Source organism: Maylandia zebra, linkage group LG9 (assembly GCF_041146795.1).
Source record: "Maylandia zebra isolate NMK-2024a linkage group LG9, Mzebra_GT3a, whole genome shotgun sequence".
In the NCBI taxonomy this organism is placed as follows: domain Eukaryota; kingdom Metazoa; phylum Chordata; class Actinopteri; order Cichliformes; family Cichlidae; genus Maylandia; species Maylandia zebra.
The window spans coordinates 26,441,497-26,469,409 of NC_135175.1; the positions used below are offsets into that span (position 1 = coordinate 26,441,497).

Here is a 27,913-nt window from a genome sequence, read left to right on the forward strand (position 1 = left end):
ACTGACTCATTAGAAACTACACTGCATTGAACCCAAAGATAAAGCCAATTAACCCGTGTGGATCTAGTTTTATACAACTCATTGTTGTAACTGATTTAAGGCAAATAAGCTCTCCTGCAAGAGCCAGAGAACATGTTCACATTCCATTACAGGAATTTTTGTGAGATCTTTCCCCCTCAAGTGTTTAGAACACAAGGCCCCCACAAGTGGACAGACGGACAGGATGTGCAAATTCTCCTCCATCTGCTGCTTTTCACTCTCACTGCGCTGCAATGTCCTCACACACAAACAACAGCAGCTTCAGAGCTCTCTTAAAAGCCAAAGAAAACCAGCTTTTCTCAGTTGCACTGTGGTTGCACTGTGATCATAAAGTGATGGCCACAGTCGGCAACAACAGATTAGATTTTAGATATTAGTGTGAACAAGACGTTGACTGGGTATACCTAACAAATGTGTACAGGTTATAGACAGGTTTGGTTTATTCAGTTGAATTAAAACAGCACGCATGCTGTTTCTTTTAAGTCTTAAAGGGGAATAGCACGTTACACGCCCATATATGGCATTCTCAGATATTCTCAGTCACCTTAATGACTCATAAACATGCGCAGGCTGGGAGGGAGTGGATTTTTACATGAAATTTATTGGCACAGTTATAGCAGCAATGTGTTCTTGTTTATTTTCAACACTGATCCCATTCCTATTTTTCAGTAAAAGCCCCTCTCAGGAGCAAACGTGCTTTCCAAAAAAAAGTCAGTACTACTTTTGCAAAATGTAAACAAAAACATTGTGCATTGATTTGCTACGCATTTAAACTCCACATTGCAGTTAGACTGGTACAAAGACAACATGGTTCCTCCTGTCTGTGTTTAAACGTTAATGCTCCTTGCAGTTCATGGTTTCTGGATTCCTCTTGCTTAGATCTTAGATCTTGCTCCTCCTGCATAGATGGTTACCGTCCCTCATGTTTCCACATGTTCTGTGTGCTCTGGATGTTACCTTACCTGTCTGCCTCAGCATCCAGAACCTCTCCACTCCTCTTATTTATTTATTTTTGACCGCATGCACACAGCTAATTAGGTTCATTACCAAAAGAGCATCTTGGAGAGTCTTTCAGAAGTAAAGAGAGTTTTTAACCACTCGTAAAAAAGACTAGATAGAGATCTACTTGAACTGTTTAACAACAGCAGTAAGGAATATAAAAAAATGCAAAGAACTGGAGGATTTCATTATTGAGATTACATAACAGCCAACATGCCAGATTTCTGGATACTTTCTCTGGGCTAAAGAACTGAGGAACCATCCAGCAAAGTTTAAAAGGAGCTGGAATCCATGTGGGATGTCCGACTTAAGCTTTCTGTGGAGGCATCAGTAATGATATTCAAGAGAGGCCCAAACCACATCCTGCACATATTACAGCATGGCTCTGTGATTAAACTGAATGTCATCCTTGCACAATTAAACATACTTTCTATGATTTGCATTTTATTTACATTTTATTGTATCCCGGCCTTTTTGGAAACACTGTTTGCTTTACTCGTGACATTTAACTAACACAAATGCATGTGGCAAAATGCTAAATATAAGAGTTTGAGCTCAGTTGAAGTGATTGTCAGCGCAAATGCATAAAGTGCGTATGCACACAACACAAAGAAAGTGAAACTGACTATAGTCTAAATCACCAGATCTGCTTAGCTGCTGCTACATTCTCAGTGGTTTAGGATCAAGAGATACTTGTTGTTCAAGAATAGCTGTAGAAATTATTACAATGATTATGTTTCAGGGCCTAAAGGTGACAATGACTTAAAATAAAATAGATATTACAATACTTTTAAACTGTAACACAGCTGTACCCAGTGCTCAGTGTTGTAGCATGTTATTACATTGCAAACTGTGATGTTGGGGGGGGAGTAATACTGTACTTTTCTGCCTTTTTGTATAGATAAATATGTTAAATACATTCTGTGGAAGTATTTTCAAAGGATAGCATTAACAGCCATCAAGCGAATTTAAAAAGACAAATTCTGGCCAGTATTGCACGCCGGTTTTCAACTAGCTCTGACACATCAGCCGCTGAACTCTGCCAACACCATAGCAGGAATATTAGAACATCCACTTGTCAGAAGACCAGTCCAAGAACTCCCCGTCTCAGTAGAAAGCGGGGTTTGTGTGCTCGATGACGCAGCGCCGACAGTGGCGTCTGACGAACCGCAGAGCCTCCGGTGACACCTCGCAGTCCTGCACGTTGAGCAGCTGCAGCTCGCAGCAGTTGGCCGCCAGAGCTTTGAGTCCTCTGCCTGTTACACTTTCGCAGGCTCTGAGACTGACTCGCCTCAGGCCTTGGCAGTACATGGCTAGCTGCTCCAGCCCGCTGTCCGACACCAGCGGGCATTTACCGACATCCAGAGACTTGAGTCTGGGGCAGCTCCTGGCCAAGTGACTCAGGCCGTGATCCGTGAGCCCCTCGCAGCCCCTCGCATTCAAGTAGCGCAGTCTTGGGCAGTAGCGAGCCACATAGCGCATGCCTACATCTGTAATGCGGGTACAGTGGGCCACGCTTAAGTAGCGCAGGCAACCCTCTAGGCGGGCGACTTCCCGGAGGCCGAAATCCCCCACCAAGCGGCAGTCACTGAGGCTCAGCTCCCTCACTGAAGGGCAGTGGAGAGCCAAATGACGCAAGGCTTCATCTGTTAGTCTGGTGCATCGCCGCAAATACAGATGAGTCAGGCGAGGGCAGTGGGAGGCGATAGTTCGCAAGCCCTCGTCCTCGAGGGAAAAGCAATCGGTCATGTCCAGGTAGTGGATGGAGATCTGCTGGCCGTGCAATGGAGACAGCTGGAGTGAGGCCTCTTGGGTTAGGCTGATGCATGTCACCTTGGAGCAGCCTGGAGGGAAAGGAAGCAGAGGTGATTTTTTTCCATTAAAGAGAGTCTCGCTGTTGATGTTGAAAGAACAGGTGTTAATGCAGAGCTCACATGTATGTATGCACATGGATTTTATGTTATAATGCAATCCAAGAGTAAGAAAAGAAGCATTTTCTCTCTGTCTATGTAAAAATGATTTTAAAAGTTCTTATCTCTTATTGTGGGACAGCAAGAAAGAAATTATAAACCAATTGAATTCTCTTATCAGGCCTCCTATTACCATCTGCTGCACTTTCAAGGCTATTTGTGTACAGCCTACAATGACAGAGGGAGGCGGTACAGTAGCCCAACACTGACTCTTAAAAGCTGATGTTAATTGAGTCGCCACTTGATGGCGCCAGAGTAAAAACCTGCTGTGTTAGATTACAGCCAATCAAGCAGAAGAATGAAAATGTGAGCGCAGACAAAGAAAACACAAGCGCGGTCGTTTTTAGAGACCAAAAAGGCCAATTCAATCAAAGTCTGGTGTCTTTAACACTTTGAAAAGGGCTTATTTTTCCTTTTACTACAAAGAGCTTCCTTCCTGCTGCTAATAGTGCAGACCTCGCTCTGCTCCAGTCAATGTTATTTGTGTCACTTCCTTAATGAAAGCAGCAGACCGCTCCTCTTACCCATGTTGAGGTAAGCTCTGCTTTCAGCTAAAGAAAGCCTTTCTTCTCCCACATGGGGACTTAAGGTTGGAAGAGCTTCTCCTGCTCCTCTAATGATTCTACCAGCTTTACAAGAAATCACTAAAAAAGGACTGAAAGGAGAAGTTCTTTGAGGCAAATCCACACATGTGCATGATGTCAAGTAGTGGCCACTCCTTAAGACTTAGAGCTTGCCCAAAGATTCTAATTAAAGTCAGATGGGGTTATTTGCTTTTTACTCAATATGACTTGTCTGTTTCTTTTTACCCGAGAGGTTTAGGTGTTCCAGGTTGGGACAGCGGGATACCACTTCAAACACGGCCTCATTAGAGATGTTATAACAGCCGGCAACCTCCAGGCGGCGTAGCTCGGGGCAGCACTGGGCCACCACGTGCAGCCCCCGGTCAGTGAGCCTCTTGCAGCCATTGACCACCACCGTCTCCAGGGTCAGACAAATGTTCGGGGTGTCTTGGCAGAGCCGGTGGGTGAGGACCCTGATGGCACGGTCGGCATGAAGCAGCTCTCCTGTTAGCTGGATAGTGCTCCACAGCCTGGGGTCCCAAGCCAAGTTGTACCAGCGGCGGCAAACGCGTGCGCAGCGGCACAGCTGGTTGGTCGAAAGGTGGGAGAAGATCTGCAGGAGGGTGTGGTCAGGGAGGAGATCGATGGGGGCGTAGTGGTGGGTTTTCGACTGTCTGGAGCGAGTGTGAGTGCCGGGCTGAGGGTGGATCACAGCGACCGTCTCAGCGGGGGCAGAAGACGAGGACGAGGAGTTGGTCTCGTGGCCGTTGCTGGAGAGAGCAGGTGAGGAGAGGGAGGAGGACTTGGAAGGCAGAATCAATCCCGGGCTCGGGGTGCTCAGTGTTCTTGTGCTGGAATCTAAACCTGAATAAAAACAATAAAACAAAACAAAATGAGACAGAATAATTCTTCTGTTTTGTTTTTTTTAAGTTTTACTTTTAAATGAATCTTTTGGCTGTTTAAGCTAATATTTGAGCTGTTAGGTGGACCAACCAAAAAGGGATTTCCCCTTTGCGATACCGCCTTACAATAAGGAACACAAATAATTGTATAGTTAATTGAAAGAGTCAACAACAAGAGCTGAAGTTACGTTAATCAGTCTACTCCCTTTATAATCTCAATCCAGGACATTACAGTAGATAATTGTTCAAGTAAAGTTAATAAAAGTAATTAATTACACTTAGGAGACACAAACTGAAGGCACTGGTATGTAATGTGTAACTACAAAGTAACTGTAAGTAAGTAACACAAAAAGAGTAGCTAATGTTAAAGAAATGAGAAGTTACTGTTTTGTGACGTTCAACTTTTGCAATTAATCAGGAATGACTCATGCAGAAAGTGGGGAGTCCTGTTGATTTACAGATAATTATGAAATAATCGCAACCTAATGACTCACAATTTCTGGAAGTCATTATCTTCTAGACGGGTAAGGAGTTATTGAGTTAGAACATTACTAATGAATGACTCATTAACTGGTTGTTCCTGCTTTGTTGGTGTGGCTGTTATGTTCTCAGGAGGTAGAGCGGGTCATTTACCAATCAAGAGGTCAGTGGTTTGATCCCTGTTTACTCCAGTCTGCATGTCCAAGTATTTTTGGGCCAAATGCTGAACCCCGAGTGTTTGTGTGAATGTTAGAGAAGGCGCTTAGGTATCAAAAAAGATGTTAAAAAAATGTAAAAAAAAAAAAAAAAAAAAAGTAAATAAATATAAAATGCAAAATAAAATTTGAGAAAATAGAAAAAAAGCATGATTTGTTTTCAGTGTTTCCAGGTATTTCTGTCTGTGATAATGACGTGTTTCCAACGATTTCCAGTCTTCTTATCTGAAATTTGTGGGAGACACCTGATATCTTCTGTTTTCTCGTTTGTGTAACGCGTCGTGATATTTTTCAGTAACACAGTCATGTTACATTGCAGTTACAATTATGTCGTTACTTGTGCTAAAACCCGTCTGTTATCTGCGTGTTTTCTTCTTGTGTGTGCACTTGCGCTACAATTATCTGATTTTAGTGGGCGAGAGGAGGAAAATTGTAGAGTCATACAGCGATACAGCTTCTGAGGCGTGGTGATATGGACATTATTTTTATCTGCTGCATCGGCTGCACTGAGGAGTGATAGTGGGGTCTGTCTCTTAGCCGTTTTTTATCTTTGTCTTGTTGTCGGCTTTGTGGTCATATGTGAAAAGTACGAGAACAATAATATGTGTGTCTTTATTAGGAAAAGGATTTGTATCAGTGTGTGGTTCGGCAGACTAAAGGTTTATGTTGTTAACTGGTAAATATGTAAGGGGGCGTTTGAAGTATCATATTATGCACTAATGAGAAAGTAACAGTGTAACAAATTACTTTCTCTGGTGAGTAATTACGTGATGTACTGCATTACAATAACAAGTAATGTGTACTTCACTTTTCTTGAGTAACGATCCCAACGCTGCCTCACAATCTCTTGTTGAGACCTAATAATTCTACTGTAATCAGATTATGACATCGATTGAGGTTTTAAGGTCTCCGAATCTACTAGTCCTGGTTTGAAGAGTGCATTCAAGATATAATATATAAAGGTTGATTCTGTTCATCTGGGCATAGCGTTTTCAGTTTTTCACAGTGATATTTGGTACAATCCAGACGTTTCTTCATTTTTTTTCTAACACATGGCCTTCTGTTTTGTTCCCCAAACTCTCTAACTAACAGTAATGACATCTTCATGCTTTTATAGAGTCTCCCAAAAACCAAATAACACTTGATATAGTTCCAGTAGCACTAATGGCAGCCATTATACCTTCATATGTAAAGAAAAGGAATATCATTAGTACTGTATATGAAACCTTGCTTGATTAGAGGGAAGTGATGTACTGCATTCTACATTTGCTAGCTATTATCAGAATAAACAGAATAAGAATAAACAGATAAAAAGTTGGAAAAACTGGTCGAGAAACTTGGAATCCACAGTTACAGTACTACACAAGCTTTTATCATCAGTGAAGAGGCGTTTCCATGGATCCTATTATCAGGTTTTGGGATGTTTTTGGAAAAAAGTGTGTCACATTTATCTGCCAGGCGTTTGGGCAGCACACACAGTTCCTCTTCATCAGATTAACTCTGCGGCTTCAAAGCAAAGCAGATGAGGAGTTTGGTGCCTGGTCTGACAATATATGGTTAGCCCTGTGTAAACACTGAGGCCCTGACAGATGTGCACTGATTGCTGCCGTGTCTGAAGATGCAGCTGTGAGAAGACGAGGCTGGATCCCATCACTCTAGCGTGAGACGACAGAATCCTTTGTCAGCCAGGGCGCTGAATCTGATTCCCGGGGTCGAACTGTCGCACTGGGACACTGAGCGCTCTCCTCTGATGAAGTCTGCAACCCTCCAATCTATTCTTTACAATCTTGAGGATTTTAGGTGGACTGATAGTCATCACTAAAAACATTCCAAGAAGTCACTAGTATGATGTCACCCACAGCTGTCCAACCATTAGTACTAATCTGATTGACCTAAAAAGTAACAGTATGTGGTGAAAAAGGCAAGCTAGAATGAATCGCGTCACAAAGATTGCTTCCCAATAATTTGTTTAAAAGACGATGTCTCAGTTTTGGACAAAGGTTGTTACTATAACAAGATGAGATTTTTTGCCTTTTAACAGCAGAAATCCACTTAAAGCTTTCTGGGCTGTTCAAATGTTCCTGCCTTTATCCATGCTTTTTCCTGTTTAGGGTAGAGTAAGCAAAAGCTACTGAGTAGCCAGTTGTTTACGATTTGTTTAGGTGTCAAGCCAGCTCTGATTTATGCTTCCATCAACATCAGAGCTTTTTGGGAGACTCTTTGATGAGCTTACCTCATGAAAATGAAGCACTTTAGTCTTAAGCGAGTCTAAAGAACGGTAAAAAATTGAATGTAGGCTTTTTTTCGATGTAGAAATTTCCCACCAGTGGGATAAAGAGAGAATTTCTTATCTTGCTAATATGCCATTTTTATTCCAACGAAATGTTTTTTTAAACATTTTTTCAGAAGTTCAGACATTTTACCTTTAGTTTATCTGCTTTGATGCAGCTGATTAATGGTTTGTAAATTTTCTAGGCTATAAACATTCAAACTTGTGAACCACCTGAATGCCCAAAAATTTGTAATTAATGACAAAGCAGAGGACGCAAGTGCATAGAATTCGGCACTATTTCTTCAGGAAGCAAATTCCAGCTGTCTCAACATTCATCCATCCATCCATCCTGGATCCTATCTCAGCACTTAGTGGGTGAGAGGTTACACCCTGAAGAGGTTGCCAGTATTTAGACAACACCGTGGAGCTAATTTCCTAAGATATGTGGTGACTGGTTGTCTTACAAAAGCTACATTTGAATGAATTCTCTTTACAAACATTGGGCCCAAGAAGAAGAGCACAAATGTCCCCTTTTCTTCTACAAGAACTTTTCTAGGAGCCTTTTGTAGGAGCTCGTGAATTAGCAGTGTGTGGTTATAGACTCATACTTCTAACACCCAAACATTAATTAACTATTTTCTAAAGGGTCCGTCTACTACTGAGGTGGAGTCTCGTATTTCAAAATCCGAAACTAATGGTCCAAGACAAACTCTGAGTAACTGAGTTTATTTAAGAAAGCCCAGTATGTCTGTAAGATCAATATCAGGACCTCATTTATTAGTAATTCACATTATGGAGATTACTGAGCAGAATTATCAAAAGGTCAAAATAATACCAACAGTCATACAACACCCAATACGTCACAGACGGGCTCACAGCTATCTGCAGGATCTGAGACAATATTTTGGTCAAAAATAAACTTGCAAAGTCTGCAGGTAAGTGGTGAGGTCGTGACCTGTACGATTGTTGTACTTCAACAGACTATTGACAAAAAGGTGATTTCCATGTTAACACTGTCTGCAATCTACAATCTATATTTAAACTCCCAGTCGTGTGAACTGAACTATGTTGGTTAAAATGAAAGGGTAAGTCAATCATCTGCTTCTGCACAGTGTGTCAGCATGTGCAGTACATGACAAATAGACAGCATCCTGTCTGCCATGTGGATTTGTGCGCTGGGAGAGGTGGGCAGTGACACCGTCCTTACAGTCGTATTTCAGATGTAGATACCAGAGCTTCTGCTCAGTCTGCTTCCCATCTCACTTCTGATGACATCCACAGATTCATCCTCTGGGGAACATGTCCTCGAATCCTGCTTTTTAAACTGCCTCTTGTGTGCTTTAAAATTCTCATTCAAATCCAAATCCTGGCCAGATGAAGAGAATGCATCAAAACTTTTCACATGTTGGGCTTTTTTTTTTTTTTTTTATTCTTGTGGGATAGAGTCCACCTCATTTTGGTTATAATGCATCACATTCTTGTGGGTGGTCCATCTATGATTAAAATATGCAGGACTATTCTCTTGAGGACTTGTACCTTTTCTCGGCCAATAGATTTCTCCAATAACAATTCATTTTTTAGCTTAATGCAAAGGATTTAATGGTCTGACGTCGTTACAAACACCTCATCTATTTTGAATTTCACACAGCTGTCCAAATATGTCTCAACAATAGTAGTGCTGTACAACATTCCCACAATACCTAGTGACTGTTATTTTTTTTGCATAATTTGGCTGCAACCCCACACCATGCAGCACAAAACTCTATAAATGTGAAAATATGTTTAACTATCTTCCAAAAAAGTGAAGTTTCACTTAATAATGGGAATGAAAAATATCCTGATACTGCAGTAAATCTTGTGATGTGAAAAAAAATGTATATGTGCAAGTCTTGCGATGAAAACATCACAGCATCCAGGAGAAAATCAGATTTTCCATGAAGCTGTGTGCAGGCATTACATAGACACATTTTGTGAATCATTAGTTTTGATGGATGAATGAGGCACCGCTTTATTGTCCAAATCCTAGCTAATGCGATAGATTCAGCATGCAACTCATCTGCCACTGGCTAAGGAGCAACTTCCAAATTGCGTAATTACATGTGTCACTGATCAGAAGAGCACTCCAAGTCCAGGCTACACCCAACCCCTTTAATCTGAGACACAGTTTCAAACAGCTGGTGGGAAAAGTTAAGTGAAGTCAGCTTCGCAGTTGCTTAACTGTGCATGATTCTGGATAGCTAGCATCTGGATTACTTTAAGGAAATCCAGGTGTTACAGTTGTCTATGTTTTTCAGCTGAGTGAGGATCTTGTTTATCCGGGTATCACTGAAGACTCGAATGATCTCATTTCTGATATTTTCCTTCATTTTCCTCTAAACATTTTTCACATCCATCTGGTACCTGAATTACAAAGTATCACAAGATCCCCTTGTACTTCTTGTCTTCTGAGGGATTCATGCAGTTCATGCAATGCATTTGCAACACATATTCTTCATACTTTCAAATGTTAGGGGTTTGCGAATACAAACACAAATAAAAGAAACAACATGAAAGCACTTGAATGGTCAGTCAAGCACATAGTTTGAAAGCCCATCAGGCGGAATTTGCTATACAAAAACTTGTGGAATGAAAACATTGAAAGTTAGAGCCTGATGGGGTCGATATATTAACTGTTTGCTGATATATCGAGACCAATTTAAAAATGACAGATAAATGAAAACTTAAAAAGAAATGAAAGTAAAGAAAAAAGAAAACTTTAAAAGTAAAAAAGAGACACCCTTCAACCATGAGTGTTGATAGTGCATAGTCTGTCCACCAGAGGACACTCTGCCACTTTCCTATCCGGTCTTTAAGTGATGACATATCAACCCTTATTGCAGTTGTTCTCCTGACTGAAGTTTGGTCCGTTTACAGCATCCTGTCATGCGATTGCATTTGTCCCTAACCATCAGAAACACCCTCGAATAACTTTTACCGAATGGCTTCAGCTTTACTGTGCTAATGTGTTCATATTGTGCTAACCATAGCTGTGTAGCTAGCCACCAGGTAGCACACCATTATATACCAGCTAGCCCAACTTCAGTAACCCTACAAACGTCACTGCTGTTTAGTTTTCTGTCTTCATTTATCTCGAAAGTGATAGCAGAGCTGTACATTTTAATTTTTTTCAGAAATCCCTCAGTCAGAACATTAACAACAATCACAGCTTATATTTCCCTTGCTAGGTGAAGCCAGCCTGGAGCTTTCAACACACTCATTAGTGGACCTTAAGATGGAACTGTTTTGTAATCTTCCTTTCAAAGAGGTCAAGAATGAGCTTTATGCATAAGCCAACATGGATGAGAAGTCCTAAAAGTGTTATGGAGAAAATTATAACAGCTACTGGGCTCACATGTCAAAATATTCTTCGCTATGACAACAAGAAAAACTTTCCTCTAATAAGGTCCATCTGAAACAGCAGAAGGTCTCTAGAAAACGTGGATCTCTTCAGAAGGTTTACTTGCAACTTGCAAGAATAAACTTTCCTGTAACTTCCAGTTGCAGCTTTACGAGTTAACCAGTGGTGTCGTGTTTTATATCTCTGTATCATTGCAAGCCTATCATTAGCAGAACAAATACTATGCAGCTGTTAAAGTTCTCTTGAAGTCACTGCAAGTGCAGATGGTGGAAGATTCAATTTAGTTTAAGAAATCAGAGAACAGTGGAACATCTGGTCTTTACCCTGGGCAAAGAACAACTGCACAGTAATGAAATGAAAGAGAAACTCATGCATTTTGAATGCACATATAGCCACAGCATGGCATACTTGGCTGAAATCATTTGCCACAAATACCCAAATCTGTGCTGATCCATGGCAGTGCCGCAGCAGGATCTCATTAACGTCAGCTCAGCTTCACTTCTAAAGCACATCTGGACTGTGCTTTGATACCAGAAGTTTAATGTAAATCAATCGGAATGATCACTGAAAAGACACCGTGCCTGGATGATGAAGAGGCGCAGCTGGCTATTTGGAGTGAGGTCGACTTAATAACAAAATCCTGATTAATATTTTTCTTTAAAGTAGCACACAAAAACAGATTTGAGGAAATCAGCTGAAGGCTTTCAAAAAGAAAGCAGGAGCAGTGGGGAAGGAAAGAGGGAAGATAAATTGGCAAAAGAGCCTGCAGACTTTACCAGAGACAAAGACAAGTGCACGGGCAGGGTCAATCCAGACTTTGACGCAGTCTGGTCATAAACTAAAGCTATAGGGATTCTACTCAGGATCTTGCAGTGCCGTGAAGCTCTGCTAAGACCCTGTCTGGGGCTCTCAGGATTATTACTGCTGCATCTGGCAGAACAGAGCAATGCATTACCTCAGTGACATTAGCCGTGTGACATGCTCCTGCTCTGTAAGCTTTCACTGGGCTCCTCCCTGCCAGAAGTGTGAGGGAATAAAAAGAAGCTCATTTTCTACCCATAAGTCAGGAAATCAAACCAAAATTAATTCAAGAGGAGTAACACGCCAAGAAGAAGTATCAGCTAATAAAAAACAACCAGGCAGCAGAGAGTTGACTGAAAAAAATGCTATTGATTTATCAGCACTAAAGGGGCATGTGCTCTAGTTCTTTTCTTTAAAAAAGGAAACATCCAACTGAGAGAGAGGACTGCTCGGATGAAAAACATCTGGGTCTGTCTCAGATTTTATTGAATACATGGAAGTTGATATTACTGTACAGTGTGGCGGCTGGGCTATCAGCAAAGCCTTCACTACAGGAAGGTCTTACGTCACTGCGCAATCTGAAAGACAATGGGGCTGCTGGTTCTTTCACAATGCGCACACTCGGACAGGAAATAGACTTCTTCACTCGGCACAACCCCCAACCCACCTATGCTTCTGGACGGCAGCTTTTCTCACACTCACTCAGTCTTGAGATTCTTTCTTTGCATTTTTCTCTCTTTATTTTTTTTTTGAAGATTTTGCTGCAACAGATTTGGCAAGTACATATGCCAAGAACTATAACACGTTTTTCCCCACAATGCGACTAATTTCCTCAAGGGAGTTTTTCCACCTATTAAAGCCCCTCAAACGTTTCCATACCCTGCTCTCGTCACTTTATAAATCCTCAGTAGAGGAGGACAGCAGACGCTCAGATATTCTACAGCCAGATTCGAACGCGAACTCACTTCTTCAAAAATTAGCTCTTGTGTGTGCGCAAATTTTCCAGAATGCAGATGAAAGTTTGCAGTCCACGAGTGATTTGGCCCAATTCAAAGATGATCTGGCTTTTGGCAAATAATTGAAATTCAAGATGATGTAATTTTTCTTTTTAAAGGTCGTTAAATTGGGATGTCAAGGTTGGGGTGACCAAGTTTGGGGAGTCGTGTGCATGATTTCTCTTTTATGGACAGTTTCACCATTTTGGCAGAGTGTGTGAGTGGGGTTAGAGTGCAACGTGACTGTAAGTCATGTCAAACGACCGAGGAGGGTAACGTAGCTACACAGAGCACATCTGACACAAATGGAAAAGTGAATGCTTGGCCAAATGTTTGATTTGGTTGTGATGAGGAGCAAATGTAATGATGTCATGTGGTTAAAGCAATAGAACAAGGGAAGTGCCTGGACTCTTTGGTTATAAACCCCTGACAGAAAAGGGCTTGGTTGAACTTCTGAAAGAGGTTGTTTCACATCAAAGTCCTGGATACCCAACTCATGGAAAAAGCTGACAAGTGCATTTAAGGAGAAAAAATAATAAAAACACAATTTATTTTACCACAAAATACTTCTGGAAACAGTACTGGATGACAGGATTAACATCTCTCTTTTGTCCATATGCTAAATCTGTAGCTACAGCATGAAGATGATTAGCTTGAGTTAACACACCTGTCAACAGCAGGGCTCTCTCCAGTACTACTGCTTTAACAGTCTTTGTTTTCCTTGCTTTTTACTTTCAATTACTCCCTGAATCAGAAGGAATGGTGTTTCTTTGTAATACACACCTGATGGTCCAGATATGGTAAATGGTAAATGGCCTGTATTTGTATAGCGCTTTTCCAGATCCAGGAAAACCGAGTTAATGAAAAAAAAAAAACGATAACAAAATAACGCTAAAAACCGATAAAAACCCTGAAAACCATACATTTCACACCCGAGTCTCAACTCTCGCAGCCCGGTACCAAACGACTCGTTGGGGACCGCTGATTTAGAAGATAGGCCTAATTATTCATGACCCCAAACGATGTACAACTACTGGAAAGTTTTTACAGAGGTCAATTCATATTCTGCTACTTTAGATTTACCTGTGACCTCAGTAAACACTTTCCTAAGAGTTTAACTGTGACTAGCTAGCATGTTTCTGGTAAATCTAATTTTTGTGCAAATAATGAAAAATGACTTTGCAAAGCTATTTTCTGGCCTTGTAGTATCAAACTTCCAATAATTTTGTACAATATTTTCAGCAATCTCTCATAAAAACGTTTTCATCAGTTGCTTTGTTTTAGGCCTAAGGCTGTACAGATCATCATTCAGGCCAAAATTCTGAGCTAATATTTTTCCTCCTATGATGGTGACAAGTGTATTTCTAGACCCAAATGCTTCAGATAAAGAAGATGTTTAGTTGTTTTTGCATTTGCGATGTTACATAGTTACATAAAACACGATTAATAAAAGAAAGACTCCCCGAGGGTGGAACAGTCTCCACAGCAATGTTCCTCTCATTTTTGTAACGCTGGAGCTTCAGCCACAACTGACGCTTCCCTGCTTACGTAACGAAACAAACCACAGAGTGAAATGAGGGGAGGGGAAGTCCAATGTGTCAGTTCAGCTGTTCCACAATCGCGGTCATATTGCCACATAAAAGCCCAAATACCCAGGTGGATCATAGTGAAAACATCGCTTGCGAGCCAAAATCTTACAGGAAGCGAGCATGTGTTTCTTCCAGGTGGCATCTTTCCCAACTCCTGTCAAATGTGCTCCTGTAGTAGACCTGATAAACGTGACCCCTGTTGAAGAAAATGGCAAGCACATTCAAAACAGAAGGGCCAGCACTTCCTCCCTCTCAGCAGAGAAAGAGAAGACCAAGTCGTAATCACAGAAGAGTTATGAACTGACTTCCCCCTCCTCCTCCTCCTTCTTCTTCTTCTTCTTCTTCTGTAAACTGCTTTCACTTGTTTTTCTTTTGGAGCCTTGTTCTGTGCTTTTTCGCTCAGATTTCCTGGCTTGTGGAGTGGTAGAAAGGAAGGGGTAGGAGTGAAGACAGCTGATGGAGAAAATCTGGGCAGAATAGCATTGGCATTCTGTTCCTCACTGTGTTCTATCTTTACTAAACTATTTCCAACAAGGATTAAATGCAAACCAATGATATTTCTTATTGCAATCGCTATAGGCTTGTTAAAAATGCCCTTGGATAACTGCAGGCAGCTGTTTTGTGTCCTAATTTAGGACAGTAAAAAAGTGCAGATACTTGTTGAGGTGGTGAATTTCTGTGCATTAGTATTTCCTTTAATAGACAGTAGTTAAATATCTTCCGTTAAAAAACAGATGTGATGTTTGAGAGGAGGCTATAAAAAAATAAAAGGAGGCTAACACCTTAAATCTCATTTTTGTTGTAAAAATGCCCCTAAGTCAGCGACACTTACGGACATCTCTCTGCAGGATCTGGCAACAATCAACAGGGAAACACTATATATCTGGCTGAGCAAACACAAGGAAATGGGCCAACAGTATGCAGAGTTAGTTTATAGATGAAGTGTGAGGGATCTTTTGCTCCAGGGAGAGCAAAAATATTAACTTGTTGGAGACAGGAGTGAAGCTGTTTAGACTGCAAATGTGACCCCGACACGGCATTCGACCCACAAAAAGGGGGATTATTAGTTTGTAATGCTTTATATGCTACATTGGAGCATATGACTAGTGCATTACACAGATAGCCTAAAGATAGAAAGATGTGAAGTGAGTCATTGTGCTGACACAATGCATCTATCTGGCATACTTGCCACAGGATCGGTGTCCATATACAAACCTCCCACGTACACTAAAGCTTTCGGTTTAAGTGTGTCTTTGTGAGAAAAATCTAGTAGTGCATCTTAAATAGCAGTTTTTTTATGTTTTATTTCATTTTGACTTGTTTTTTTCCAATTCGTTGTATTTTCAGGTTGTTTCCAGACAGGATTTTCTTGTTTTAGTTTTAGTTTTTATGCTTTTCAGTTCTAGTTTTAGTCTTATTTTTAACCCGTCACCTTGCTCCATTGCTATATAAAACTACACAGAGCCCCAACCAGTCAGTGTTAGTCTTACTCTTGCATTAACTCATATAGAAACTTTACTTACGTCATGCAGAAAGTAGATATTTATAGCAAAATATCATCTAAAAAAATTGCTTTTGATAACCCTCTAGTTAAGAGCATATAAATTACAAAGTGTTTACAGTACAGCCGTGTACTACAGTGTTGGAAGTGCTATAGAAGGACAGATTAGGTTTTTCCTCGGTACTGTTATCTCTGTTTCTTTGGTCCTTGGCAGACAGAGAGGAAGTCAGCACGTTCATTGTTCCCACCATTCTCCTGTGTCTGAGCCACCTTCCTGGTGCCATTATGTACGAGTGAAGGAACTGACCCCAAACATTGGCTGTTTTTACATAATGAAACTGTGCTACTTCATTGGGTAAACCTTTGGCAAAGGCTCCAGCTGATACAGCAACATCAAAATGGTCTTCAAGAGTCACAGCATGTAGGCTGAACACCTCAGGGTGCTGTCTGTTTAGCGCTTACTATGTCTGAGCCACATTCCTAAGGTACCCGGCGTCCAGCTGTACCAAAGCGAACCCTTGAGGCCCAGACTGGGTCACTGTGTAACCCCTGCTGGGAGATACTCAATTTCATCTCACAGGAAGGATTTACTGTCCCAAGCCTGTGCCTTTCAGTCTGCAACTAATAAGCGATTCAACTGGGTCAGGCCACCACAAAGTTGTCTAAATAATAACTGAAAACAGAGACGTATTGCAAAATCTTGCCAGATGACTGCCCAGCTCAGTTTGTTTTCAAGAAAAGAATGAGTGTGACTTCCTAATGTTGGTTTTGTTGGAATACTTGACTGATCATTGAAAGACGGCAGGCACCAGTCTACTTTCCGTTTGCATACTGATATTATGGCTGGGCGATAATTCAGTAATATGGTTTTCATTAGTTTTTGAGATGATTACAACCTATTTGAAATTCTTGCGATGGCAATAGTTTTTGTTTAGAGAAATATGAAACAGCCCTTATGGGACTTGGTGCAGTCTCCAGCCGTTCATTTCCAGGGTCTCTGGTTTGGATCTGACATACAGTGGCTGTAAAAACAGACAGTATCGTTTGAAAAATAATGTTTAAAGAGAAAAATATTCACCTCAAAAATCTAAAAAAGGAATGCAAACTTGCATAGCATTGGTTGTGAATTAATATATACATCTTTTCCATGTGCATATACAAAGTTTCTAGTAAGGTTAACTTTGGTTGTTTTAATGGTAAGCTAACAACAAGTATTGTTCTAAAAACCTCACTCCTTTTCTTTTTTGGACAGATCATTGTTAAAACCAGATTCATGGATCTGCTTTGTACTCTAGATAGTGCAAAGCAGGGAAGTTCTGGGCAGCCATAATCAGCCCAGCAACAACTCCAATCTGGTCCCCATGGAAACCCTTGGAAAATGTGAAGGACAAAAACTGATACAAATTCAATTTTTCCTGATAAAGGCTTCCCACATGACCATTGAGACTACACCAAAGTAATTAAGTAACAAATAAACAATTAGATAACTGGAAAACTCCTGTTTTTCATTATCCAATATAGAAATGAATGTTGGGGGGGGGGTTAGTTACAGGATAATCTGAGGAGCAAGCTAAGAGAACTTTTTCTTTAATTTTATACATTAATTTCCTACAATTTAAGGCTAAAAGGTCATGCAGACAGATTTTTAAAATTAATAATTAGATTAGGTAATTAGATTAATAATTAGATCAGGGGTTAACAGGTGTATTAATATAAATAAATAGTAGTAGCATAGCATAGTAGCATATAAGTAAATAGTAGTAATATAAATTTACCATAGCTAAAGGCTTTACTTTATCTTGTATGACAACTAGCTTATGTTAGCTAATGTTAGCAAGCATTAGATTGGATTAGAACATTTTTATATTTTCTGACTAATATTTTTCAGTCACAACTTAATGACATATATATACTCCTTTCATCCATCTGCAGATGGGTGGAGCCAGAGGGCTGTGGCCTATCACAGCTGTCATAGGGTTTAGTTTAGCTTCATTTATTAGGATCCCTATTAGCCACATCAATGCAGCAGCTGTTCTTTTCCACAGGGGGAAAAAAACTTACACTGTGACAGTTCACTATAAACAACTTACACAGAGACATAAAACATCTTTACAAAACTCCACCACGCACACAAATAAAACAAAGTAAAAAACATAAAATCATAATATCATGTCAGCATGAGCAATCTATCATTTAAGTGCACAGCCAATATCCCCAGGCTTTTTTATCATTTCCTCTATTTGGTCAGACACCATCTCAAAAATGTAGTTTTTTAATAGCCTTTTAAATCCAATTCTGCTGGTTTCTTTCTGTGTCACCCGTTTGGCAGTAAATCTCACCTCTTCACAGCCTGACACAAAACTGTTCTTTCAACTGAATTAGTTCTTGCAACGGGTAATAAAAAAACATCCTTCTGTAGCCCGCCTGGTAGAACAATCATGTCTGTCTCAACAGAAATATGCATTTTTCTACAGTGAAAGGAATCTTTGTAACAACAGCACGAGAGGTCACCAGCCCATCACAGGGAGACAGACAGCCACACGCTCTCACGTTCACACTTAGAGCCAATTTAGAGTTGCTAATTAGCCTAACAAGCCTGCTTTTGGACTGTGGGAGGAAGCCAGAGCACCCAGAGGAAATCCAAACAGCCACAGAGAGAGCATACTACCAGATGACCAGGAGCTTCAACCAGGACTGCTGCGAGGCAGGAACAACTACACCACAGATCTAGTCTGTTACTCTATATTTAAGAATTAACACATGACTGGTGCAGTCTGTTTAGTTAAAGGGCAAATAAAAGTGGAAAACTCTATATTTAAATTCAAATAGGTTTAATTTATTTGGGCACTTACTGGCAGAGCATAAAATTTATGAAATATGTTGCAAAGTTAATATTAGAGATGCTCTGACCTCTAATAGTCTTTTAATCTGCTCTCATAAGGTATCACAATAATATTCCAGCTCATAGCATTCGGTGTCTTTTGGTTGCACTCTTTTATAAATTTATACACCTCTATAAATGTTCCTGTATAACCAATGTTTTCCTCTTTCATTGTGTTACTATGGTGTTTTACAAAGAGCAAAACAATAACTAACTAATGGAACTACATCAATGCAACAGTGACCATACTGCAGCATGGGGACACTGGAGGCCCTAATATGAATACTCCCAGTGTGTGGTGGGGAAACAGCCCAGACTGCTTCCTGATTAGTTTAGTGGACCACAGGACTAGGTGGGGAAGGGCTGTGTAATCTGCCACTGTGTATGAGCATGTGGATGTGGGTCCGTGTGTGTGTGCGCGTATGTGTATATGTGCATGCACATTCATGCGTGTGTCTTTCTAAGGAGGGGGGATTTGACTGTGGCCATAGCGGTTCCAGACCATGTAATTACTCCCACTTAGCATGGAGAAAAAAATAACAATTTCAGTCATAACACAGGGGGGGGAATTATGGTCTGGAAGCCACTGGCTATGGCCTATACTCTCTCTATATATATATATATATATATTTCTATCTGCACAGGTTGTGCTCAGAGAAGACACATCCAGGACAATTATCGATTTCCACAAAGTACTCTGGATTAACTTCCAGAAGCTGCTCGGTGGACGGACCTTTATGCGTCAGCATTTCCAGCGAAGCCGAATGAGTAAGAGTGATCTATCTTCCTACAATGCACTCTCACAAGTACATCTCAGTGTATTTTTAAAGCAAGATGTGAAACTACTTGGCACAAACTTTGCACAAAATCTGATGTCTCCTGAGGAGTTTGTCTGATGTGTGGTTTCCCCTGTGATCCTTTTTTTTTTCTCTGAGAAACACCTTAAAATCTCCAGCTGAGTGACAGTTATAAAAACACGCTGTAGTTAGTATTTGTTTTCTTGTGGGCAGTGCAAAGCCACAAGAATACTACATTTAGCATGCCAGAGCAAATTTAAGATTGGCGATGACAATGCATGAGAGAAAAAGGGCGAGTGTACTGTAAAAGTGTATGAGCGTGCAAAACAGCCGATGACTCACTGGTCAAGTCTCCTACACAACAGTAGGGAGACCACAATGTATTTGTGGGGGATTTTGATAAAGCTTTTGATCAGCTTTTGATCAGAATTGTCAAGTGACTTTGTGATTACTTCACTGGGGTTTTACATCTTATTCTCACTGTCTGAGTCATCATCTTTGAACGCATTCTGACCAGTGGAAGTCTGATGTCTACAAATCATCGCGATGATAGCGACAAAGATGCTGTGAAGATACCCGACCTGGATAAAGAGTACTGATGAACTGTGGAAAGAGAGCACTATCACAGCACTGTAGTCCCTAAACATGTGGGAGACCACAAACTAAAAATGATGGGTCACTGCAACACATTAGCCATAATAACTAGAGATGCTACTTAACAGAAGCAGCTGCAAGAAATTTAGAGGATATCGACCCTTTTTTTTCTCCATAAGTATCTTCATAACTGCTTTGCTCATACTGAGGCTGCTGACTTGTGGCTTGTTCTGAGCTTTGCGTAGCTTTAGCTTTTCTTGTGATAAGTGTTTTCACGGTAGTACTGGTACAGCAAAGAGCTAGCAGCATGTGGCTGTGAGTGCACAACTATTTGTCTGTGCACCAGCACAGCAGTACTGACATTTCCAGCAAATTGTAATCAGACACATGGGTGGCTGACCGGCCAGTCAGCAGTCTGGGTCAAGAAGGCTGGAAATCAGATAATTCTGGTCCCTGGCCCGTCGATTAAAAAATAAAAAGCCCATTTAAACCGTCGGTGTTCTCGTCCCTTGTTTTTTGCACTACTGTATTTTTACCTGATGTCTTAGAGTAGGGGAAAATACATTTAAAATTGGCATACAGTCATCCATCACTTTAAAAAAAAATGTGGAAAAAGTGTATGATATAGATCGTCCAATGGAAAAGAGCGCCTTGCCTGTCTTCCTCCTGGCACCTCTAAATTCCATCAAAATTTCCGAGTCTTTCTCATTATGTGGTCAGGAACACATTTAATCATGAATAGTCAATAATTAATAAATAACTGAAGTTTTGATAGTTGAGAGCATGTGCGCCAAAATTTTTTAAATTTCCAAAATCTGTAGAGCAAATAGGCTTAAAGGTTACTGGACCTGTGTTTTTGGAATGCACTATAATACTGATGCATGAAAACATTTTCTAAAATATGTTTTTGGTGTTATATTCTGTTCTTTTGACTGACAAATTGTTCCGACTGTACCAGATGGATCAATGTTCGAGACAGCTGCTGACAGCAGGCTTCAAGATGTATCTGCCAGCTGAAAAGTATTTCCAAACCATTAGGGTAAGCACACAGTTTACATTAGTAACACATCCACTCCTGAAAGAGTTCCTATGGTGACTCTTGCAGAGTTGGACGCTTGCCTGGGCAAGCAGGAGGCTGAGGAGGTGAGAGGGAGTCAGAGAGTCGGAGAGGAGTAAGGGCAGGATCTGAGCAGAAGGTGAAGCTCTCTCTTCTCCATTCTTACTCCCCATACCTTCACTGTCTCCAACAAAATCCCTCTCGCCCACCTCTCCCAAGTGCATGCACCTCCCACCCGCCCTGGCAACGCTTTGAGCCTGATACGACCACAGTTTAGATAAGCATTCTTCCACAATGAGAAGCCAGAAGTGTTTTTTTCCCCCCTTCTTCTAAAACAAAGCTCAAGAAATGCCTTTGGTTTCTGGGTTCTGATGGCAGCTGTGAGTTTGTTTTCAATTTAAGGTTATCCTAAGAACACACAGGTTTCTCTCCAAAAATAGGCAGCACAGAAAGTGGATGAGGAGGAAAAAGAGCGCTGGAAGGAGGAAAAGAAGAAGAAAAGGAGGGAAAGAAGAAGTAGGGAGGGGAGTTTGGTTAATGAGCACCAGATGCCTTACCTTCAGTGGTAGCCACATTCTTCGGAGCTTTAGTTGGTGTGTGATCTGTGCTCGAACTTATGTCAGAGGAGATGCTTGAGCTCCCTTTACCTGCAGGGAAGAAAAACAAAAGTGCTTGGACATAAAATATCAAGGTTAAGATAATAAACTGCCTTTTTAATTAAATTTGTAGTCATTTGAGGCAATTTTATAGCCCGCAATCCCCCGAAACTTTGATTTTCAGTTTAATACCTGAAGAATGTTTGCTAAAGATAAGGTGGACTCAAACTTTGATGACGTATATTATACAGTAAGGAGGCACAAAGTGTAGGGAAATATAAATCTCATCACTCTCTGCTTTTATGACTTTTATGTTCCTCGGTTTTGGAGGAATGGTTAGCCTTGGCACATGCACAAAGTATCTGCTGGTTCGTCTGAGTTAGTATCCGTTTTTGACATTTGGAAAAAGAATAAAGTCTTCTAAAATCCCCCCTTCAGCCCTTACTTCCACACAGGACGAGTGACAAAACACAGAAAGAGATTAATGAATGGTATCATCTGCAGCGAGTCAGCACTGTCTCACAAACACCACACCAAAGTGATTTCTACGTTTTCGTTCTAGGATTTCGACTTTGAATTTCTACACAGTCGACTCGTCTATGAGTGCTAAAGTGAAAAAAAGTATATCCTTTTGCATGACTGCCTCTGTTCCCAAAGTACGATAGGCTTCACTGCCATGGTGACTACAGGCTGCCTGTGGAGAAGTTGTTTATGGCGTTTCATTCCTCTGTCAGATCATAAATGCAGCTTTGTGGCTTTCCTGAGAGTAACTATGTGCCTTTCGCCCAGCACGACAGGCTAAGGAGGTGTTCCCAAACAGTCACGCCCACATCAAGCATAGTAACCTAAACAGACAAGACAGTTCCCGAAATATGAAGAAACTCTCAAAAACTTGGGACGGAAGAAAAAAAAAAGCAACCTGTCTGCATAATGAGCCCAACGAAACAACGAAAGATCGCACAGCTACTTATAAAATAATACAAAACCAATGGAGCAGATATGGTATGAACATGAATGACACTTTGCGGTGACATCACTGAGCTGACACATCTGTTAAAGCTCCCCCCAGGCAACAGAAATGAGTCAGATATTCATGAAGAGCTTGCAGATGTTAATGTCAGACCACTTTTCCCAGCAGAGCATAAAAGGCTGAGTTAACGCAAGCAAATATATTTTGATATTTAGCCGGTTACACAATTCTTTAGCGAGCGAGGAACTCGTGGCTGCAGGGGCTGTTTGGTTGGCATGTGGGTCGGTCTCTGCAAGGCAATAACTGTTTTCTGTCTTTCATTGAAAAACAAGTTTCAGAAAAGCTCCTGCTTCCTGTCTTATGCTTATATAATGTGCTGGTTGATAGTTGCTGCATAGTTACAACCAGTGTGTAATTAATTGTGGAATCACACTTGAAAACAGATGTGGACTAATGGACTGCAGGATTCTAAAGTTTGGGTTAAGACAATGGTCTTAGATACTATCAAGCGATAACAATGCAATACTACCTTAATTTTACGTTACTCTCCTGACATTGTGGGATCCAAGGTCGACAGAAGGAAAAAACACAGCAAAACCAGAAATATTGTTTTTTTTTTTTTTATTCTGTGCCTACATTACCCAAAACAGAACTCTATTACTACTATTAGTAATTTGCTAATCTCACACCACTTTGTAGCTGACAGCTGGTTGCTAATTGGCATTCCAGATTCTGGCTGTGTAGATATCACCATCATATGTCAGTCAGTTGTATTCATTTGTTCATTTCACCTGTTATACTCAGAGGTGTACACACCACACTTTGCTCTGTCATTGCTACAAATCACCCAATTTTATTGATACTCCACATTCCCTGGTTGCCACATCCACTGCTTGTCTGCCCGCTGCTTTCAGCCCAACCTCAGCATCACTTGAGGAAGCCTATCAGATTTTGTGCAACCCCTCCAATACATTTAAAGACTTCAGATACATGTTTGACAGACTGTTATGGAGAATTCCTCTGGAAACTGATTTATCTAACAGCTGATATTATCAGTCAATATTAAGTATTTGCTAATATATTGGGCCTAGCATTTATAAATGAAGATTTAAAAAGTAAAGATGAGCCAGGAGAAACACCCTTCAAACATTCTATGTGTGCTAACATTCCACAGTTTGTCCACCAGAGGGCACTCTGCAACTTCAGTTGACAATACACGTTTTTAACTCCCCAAATGCATAAACCATCTGATCTTAGCCAAATCAAGCAGATGGTAAACATGTATCTAAAAGAACTACATTAAAAAATGTTAGGAAATACGTTAATGTTTTGTAAAAGAAAATATTGGGATATCAGATACATAAATCAACAAATAGCACTGAAAACAGGTGAAAAGAATCTGGAGCCCAGTGTCTTTTTTTCTGCCAGAAATTTACACTTTCTGCAATAACTTTGGCAAAACCTACAGAACAATGTGCAACAAGTTTTTTTAATATCATGATGGAAAAGCAGCCATTTATAAACTGAGGATGCAAGGGTTATTTTTAGCTGTACAACAAATAATACATTAGTTATTATTCTGGTATATTCTGGTATCAGGTATAATCTTAATTTTTAATTCTGCATTGGATCTATACAGAAATATCCTATGCAAGTGGGTGACATCACAGCCAGGATGCATGGTGTTCCTCTGCATCTGCATCCTCTCATCCCTAAAACGTTGAGCTGGCGGTGGAGATTGTCTCTTCCAGTTGATCGGCAGAAGCTGGCAATGCATAGGAGGAAACAGCACTACTGAACGGGCCTTGAGGCAACATCTATTTACATTTCTAGGGAGTTGCATGTCAGGTTATGGCATAAGTTACAGCGTAGGGTTATAGAAGGGTTTGCGGTTATAACTCCCCTACGGTGTAGATTTAATGCAGAACCATAAATCTACTGTTAAAGGGGAATTCTACTGATTTTACACATCAGTGTTTGTATTACTAGCATATGTATGTTCTGTGAAGGCTGATACATTTTCTGAAGTGATGTTCTTGAGTTTGAAAATTATATAAATAGATAAATCAGTAGAGTATGGGACTAAGAAGGAAGTATGCACCGTAGGTAAGGATTGTTCATTTTGAGCCTGTCAAAGACTTTAATATCACTTCTTATGTTGAAGACTTTAAATCTTAATCAACAAAAAGCACAATTTTTTAACTGTTTGGTTTATTTTGTGCTAGATACTAACTGCACAGTATGGTGTTCTTCAGTCTGGGTATTCTCTGACTGCTGCACAGCTCAAGGACAACTCAACTTCAGCTCTTGAGTACAGGCCTTGAGCTTGTGATAGAATCTGTTCATGTACCTTAACAGACTAAATTCCTAGGTGGAGTTGCTCCACGTGTTATTTTTAACATCATGAATTCCAACCTTTTCTCTGCAGCTATTGACTTAGGAAGAGAGCTCCTTGGAATGTTATTTATACAAACATTTCTGCTCTGAGGTAGAAATAATGTGTTTGGTAAAGTCCGACCACAATTTTTTTCTGAACAAGTAATGCTGAAGATCAGACCTCACATGAGACCTGCACGGCAGAGATAGGTCGTAACACAAAGTTTTTATTTTTGATGATAACAGACAAAAGGCGGGATAAATTCCTGGATCATTAATGCCACATGTTGGAGATTTTTCTGCATTTTTCTATGAGAGCGAACAGATTCTTATTCTGATTGTGGTAACGTCATGAAAAACAAGGTCTAATGTTATCTTTTAGACGGTTCGAGCTGCATTCCTGTAAGCTGAAACAGCTTTCTGTACTTGTCTGTCCGTTAAGTGTGATGTACTCTAAGTGCTTTTTAATCTATGCAATGCAACATTTTTCTTGTCTCGTCAGTCATTGATATTAATATGTGGCTATTTTATTTTGCCAAGTCTAAACACTTGTGCAAGAAAAAAAAATAGCATTATGTCTACTTGTCCTCTGTGAACCCCAGTTTCTGAGGCTCCGCCCAAACACAGCATTTTACAGCATCTGCAGGAAAGTTAACTGTAATTGAAATAAAAACTGAAGTGAAGCAAAAATAAATCAGTGAACTTGAGATGTACAGTCTCAATGAGAATCCATTTAAGAAAAGATTATTCACAGTATTTAGCTGTTTGTGTCTTGTGCACTTTTGACTTTACACAAAAAAATAACATGAAATTGACTAGCATGTATGAAATGGCCTCCAAATCAAACAACACCAGGCTGTGGGTCGTGGACTGCAATCTCTGATACTGGCTCTTATCAAGATAAGCTGGACTTAAGTGCCCACATCTATGAGAACCACCTCCACTAAACCTGAATAGATTTTATCTTCAAAAACAAACGATAAGGCTACAAGAACTTGCTAAGTCAGAGTCGTTATGCAATGTTGAGATCCTATTAAACTGGCTTTCTTTCACTTATATGCTTTTAACTGAAGGCAAACACACAATAAGGCAGAGATGAGTTAATTTCCTTGAGAATAAGAAAAGAAAAACACGAATTTTGTTCAAACTTGACTTTTCTAACACAACAGGCCGCTTTTCAAAGGGATTAAAAACGACCGCCGCCAGATGTCACTCTTATCTTTTATGAATAAATGTGACATCTCTAAAACCAATATAAAATACAAGGCAAAAGTAGCCACCAGCTTTAACTGCACACACCCCAAACATCTCGAAGACATGTGGAGTAAATTAAAGTGTGCATAAAAACAGAAAACGCACAAAGGAGATTAAATATAGTGCACAACTCCGAGGAGATGGTGCTAGTTTTAAGCTAGCTAACTGACGTCTAGGGACAAGCTCGAGGAAGCTACAGACCCAAGAAACTCTGCATTATTTTCTATTTTTAGATGGCCAGGACACAAAAGAAAAAAGCCACAGACGATGATATCACAGCCCCTCTTTTACCCACTAAAAAGGGAGTTTTTCATATATACTTGCATAAAAAAAAAGAGCGAGTTTTAAAGTGGCATTCACATAAATGTGTTTAAAAGTAATTTTTGAAGCACTTACCCTCGCTTCCATACTGTTTTCCATTGTTCGCACCCATTTTAAAGAATACATAATCTACGAGCACCAACTCGGGTCATCAAGTTAAATTCCAGAGTAGGCTAAAATGGATTCTTTCCATCAAGATAGCAGGCTATACAGTCAAGAGTTTGGTGTAGGGCCGTTAGCTCTGGCTCCAAATAGTTAATCCAGATGTTGAGCAGAGGACGTCTGAGCATTACGCAAACCTAGAATCCCAGACTTGCTTCCAGCGGTGCAGACTTTCTATATCTGAACATCCACAGGCTCAGAACGGCGAAAAAAAAAGGACCAAAAAAAAAAAAAAAAAAAAAAAATCCCGATTGGAGGAGTTTGGAGAAAACTTTGTGAAGCGCCCTAAATGGTAAGCAGCTGTTTATCAGACTGAGTGCGGGCAATCACAGCGGCCACACAACTTTCTGAGGACGCGCAGCTCCCCTCCAACTGGATTTGGATTTAAAGAGACCGCAGGCCGGGGAGGGAGATGTGGAGGTTAAAATAAATAAATAAATAAAATAAAAGCGTACAACATCCCAAAACTGCGCTTTAGGAACATTTAAGTACAGCATTTCTACCTATTTGCAACTTAGCTCGCTCATTTTAAACATTTTTGCACACTTGGAGTTTGCCAACTGTACACGAAGAATCACAGTCCAAGGAATCTACTCCTCATTACTACCAGGTGCGACTTCAACAGATTTATGCCCATCCAGTTAGAAGTGAGGACACATAATCGCTGATATATTCGGAGAACAGAAGCCCACTGAAAAAAAGAGAGCGGTTTAACCACATGTTACAATGTTTCTATGAATAGCAGCCGTACAGGTCATTGGATATGCAGAAGTACAGACACGGGACAAAACCAGTTGTCTGCTGTTGACAGTTGACTTCGTATTCCTAATACATGTTAAATTCCTTTCTAAATGCACATCGCCAGTAGGTCTTCAGGATTTAGTTGAACATTGCACCAGTGAGTTTTGTCTCAAACATTTCTTTTGGAATGTGAAAAAAAAAAAAGTTAAATTTCCTCCCTTTGTTAGAATGCAAATATTTCTAATTCTTTACAGACTACTCACATTTGTGCTATATTGGTAACCGTGTTGGCTTCCGCACAGAAAAAGCACTACTGTGCTCAGCAGCAATCAAGAGATTTCTTACTGCCGAGTTTCCATTCCACATCGGTCTTCCACTCCTACATTTTCACGCCAAATGTCACTCTTATTGTACAAAACCTAATTTACATCAAAGAAGAAA

The 27,913-nt window shown here is 40.4% G+C and overlaps 2 protein-coding genes across 2 annotated transcripts in view; both read right to left on the reverse strand.

Annotated features, from left to right (window-relative positions):
- The window catches only part of impa2 (inositol monophosphatase 2), a 201,350-nt gene that overhangs the window by 69,170 nt on the left and 104,267 nt on the right, over nucleotides 1–27,913 (reverse strand). The gene's annotated exons all lie outside the window — the stretch shown is intronic.
- Nucleotides 456–27,833, reverse strand: LOC101478492 (F-box/LRR-repeat protein 7). Its single transcript, XM_004551917.3, has 4 exons — nucleotides 26,645–27,833; nucleotides 21,610–21,699; nucleotides 3,818–4,435; nucleotides 456–2,882 (listed from the first exon to the last, which is right to left on the reverse strand). Exons 1-4 carry the CDS (start codon nucleotides 26,679–26,681, stop codon nucleotides 2,146–2,148), a joined length of 1,482 nt encoding a protein of 493 aa, XP_004551974.2. The 5' UTR covers nucleotides 26,682–27,833; the 3' UTR covers nucleotides 456–2,145.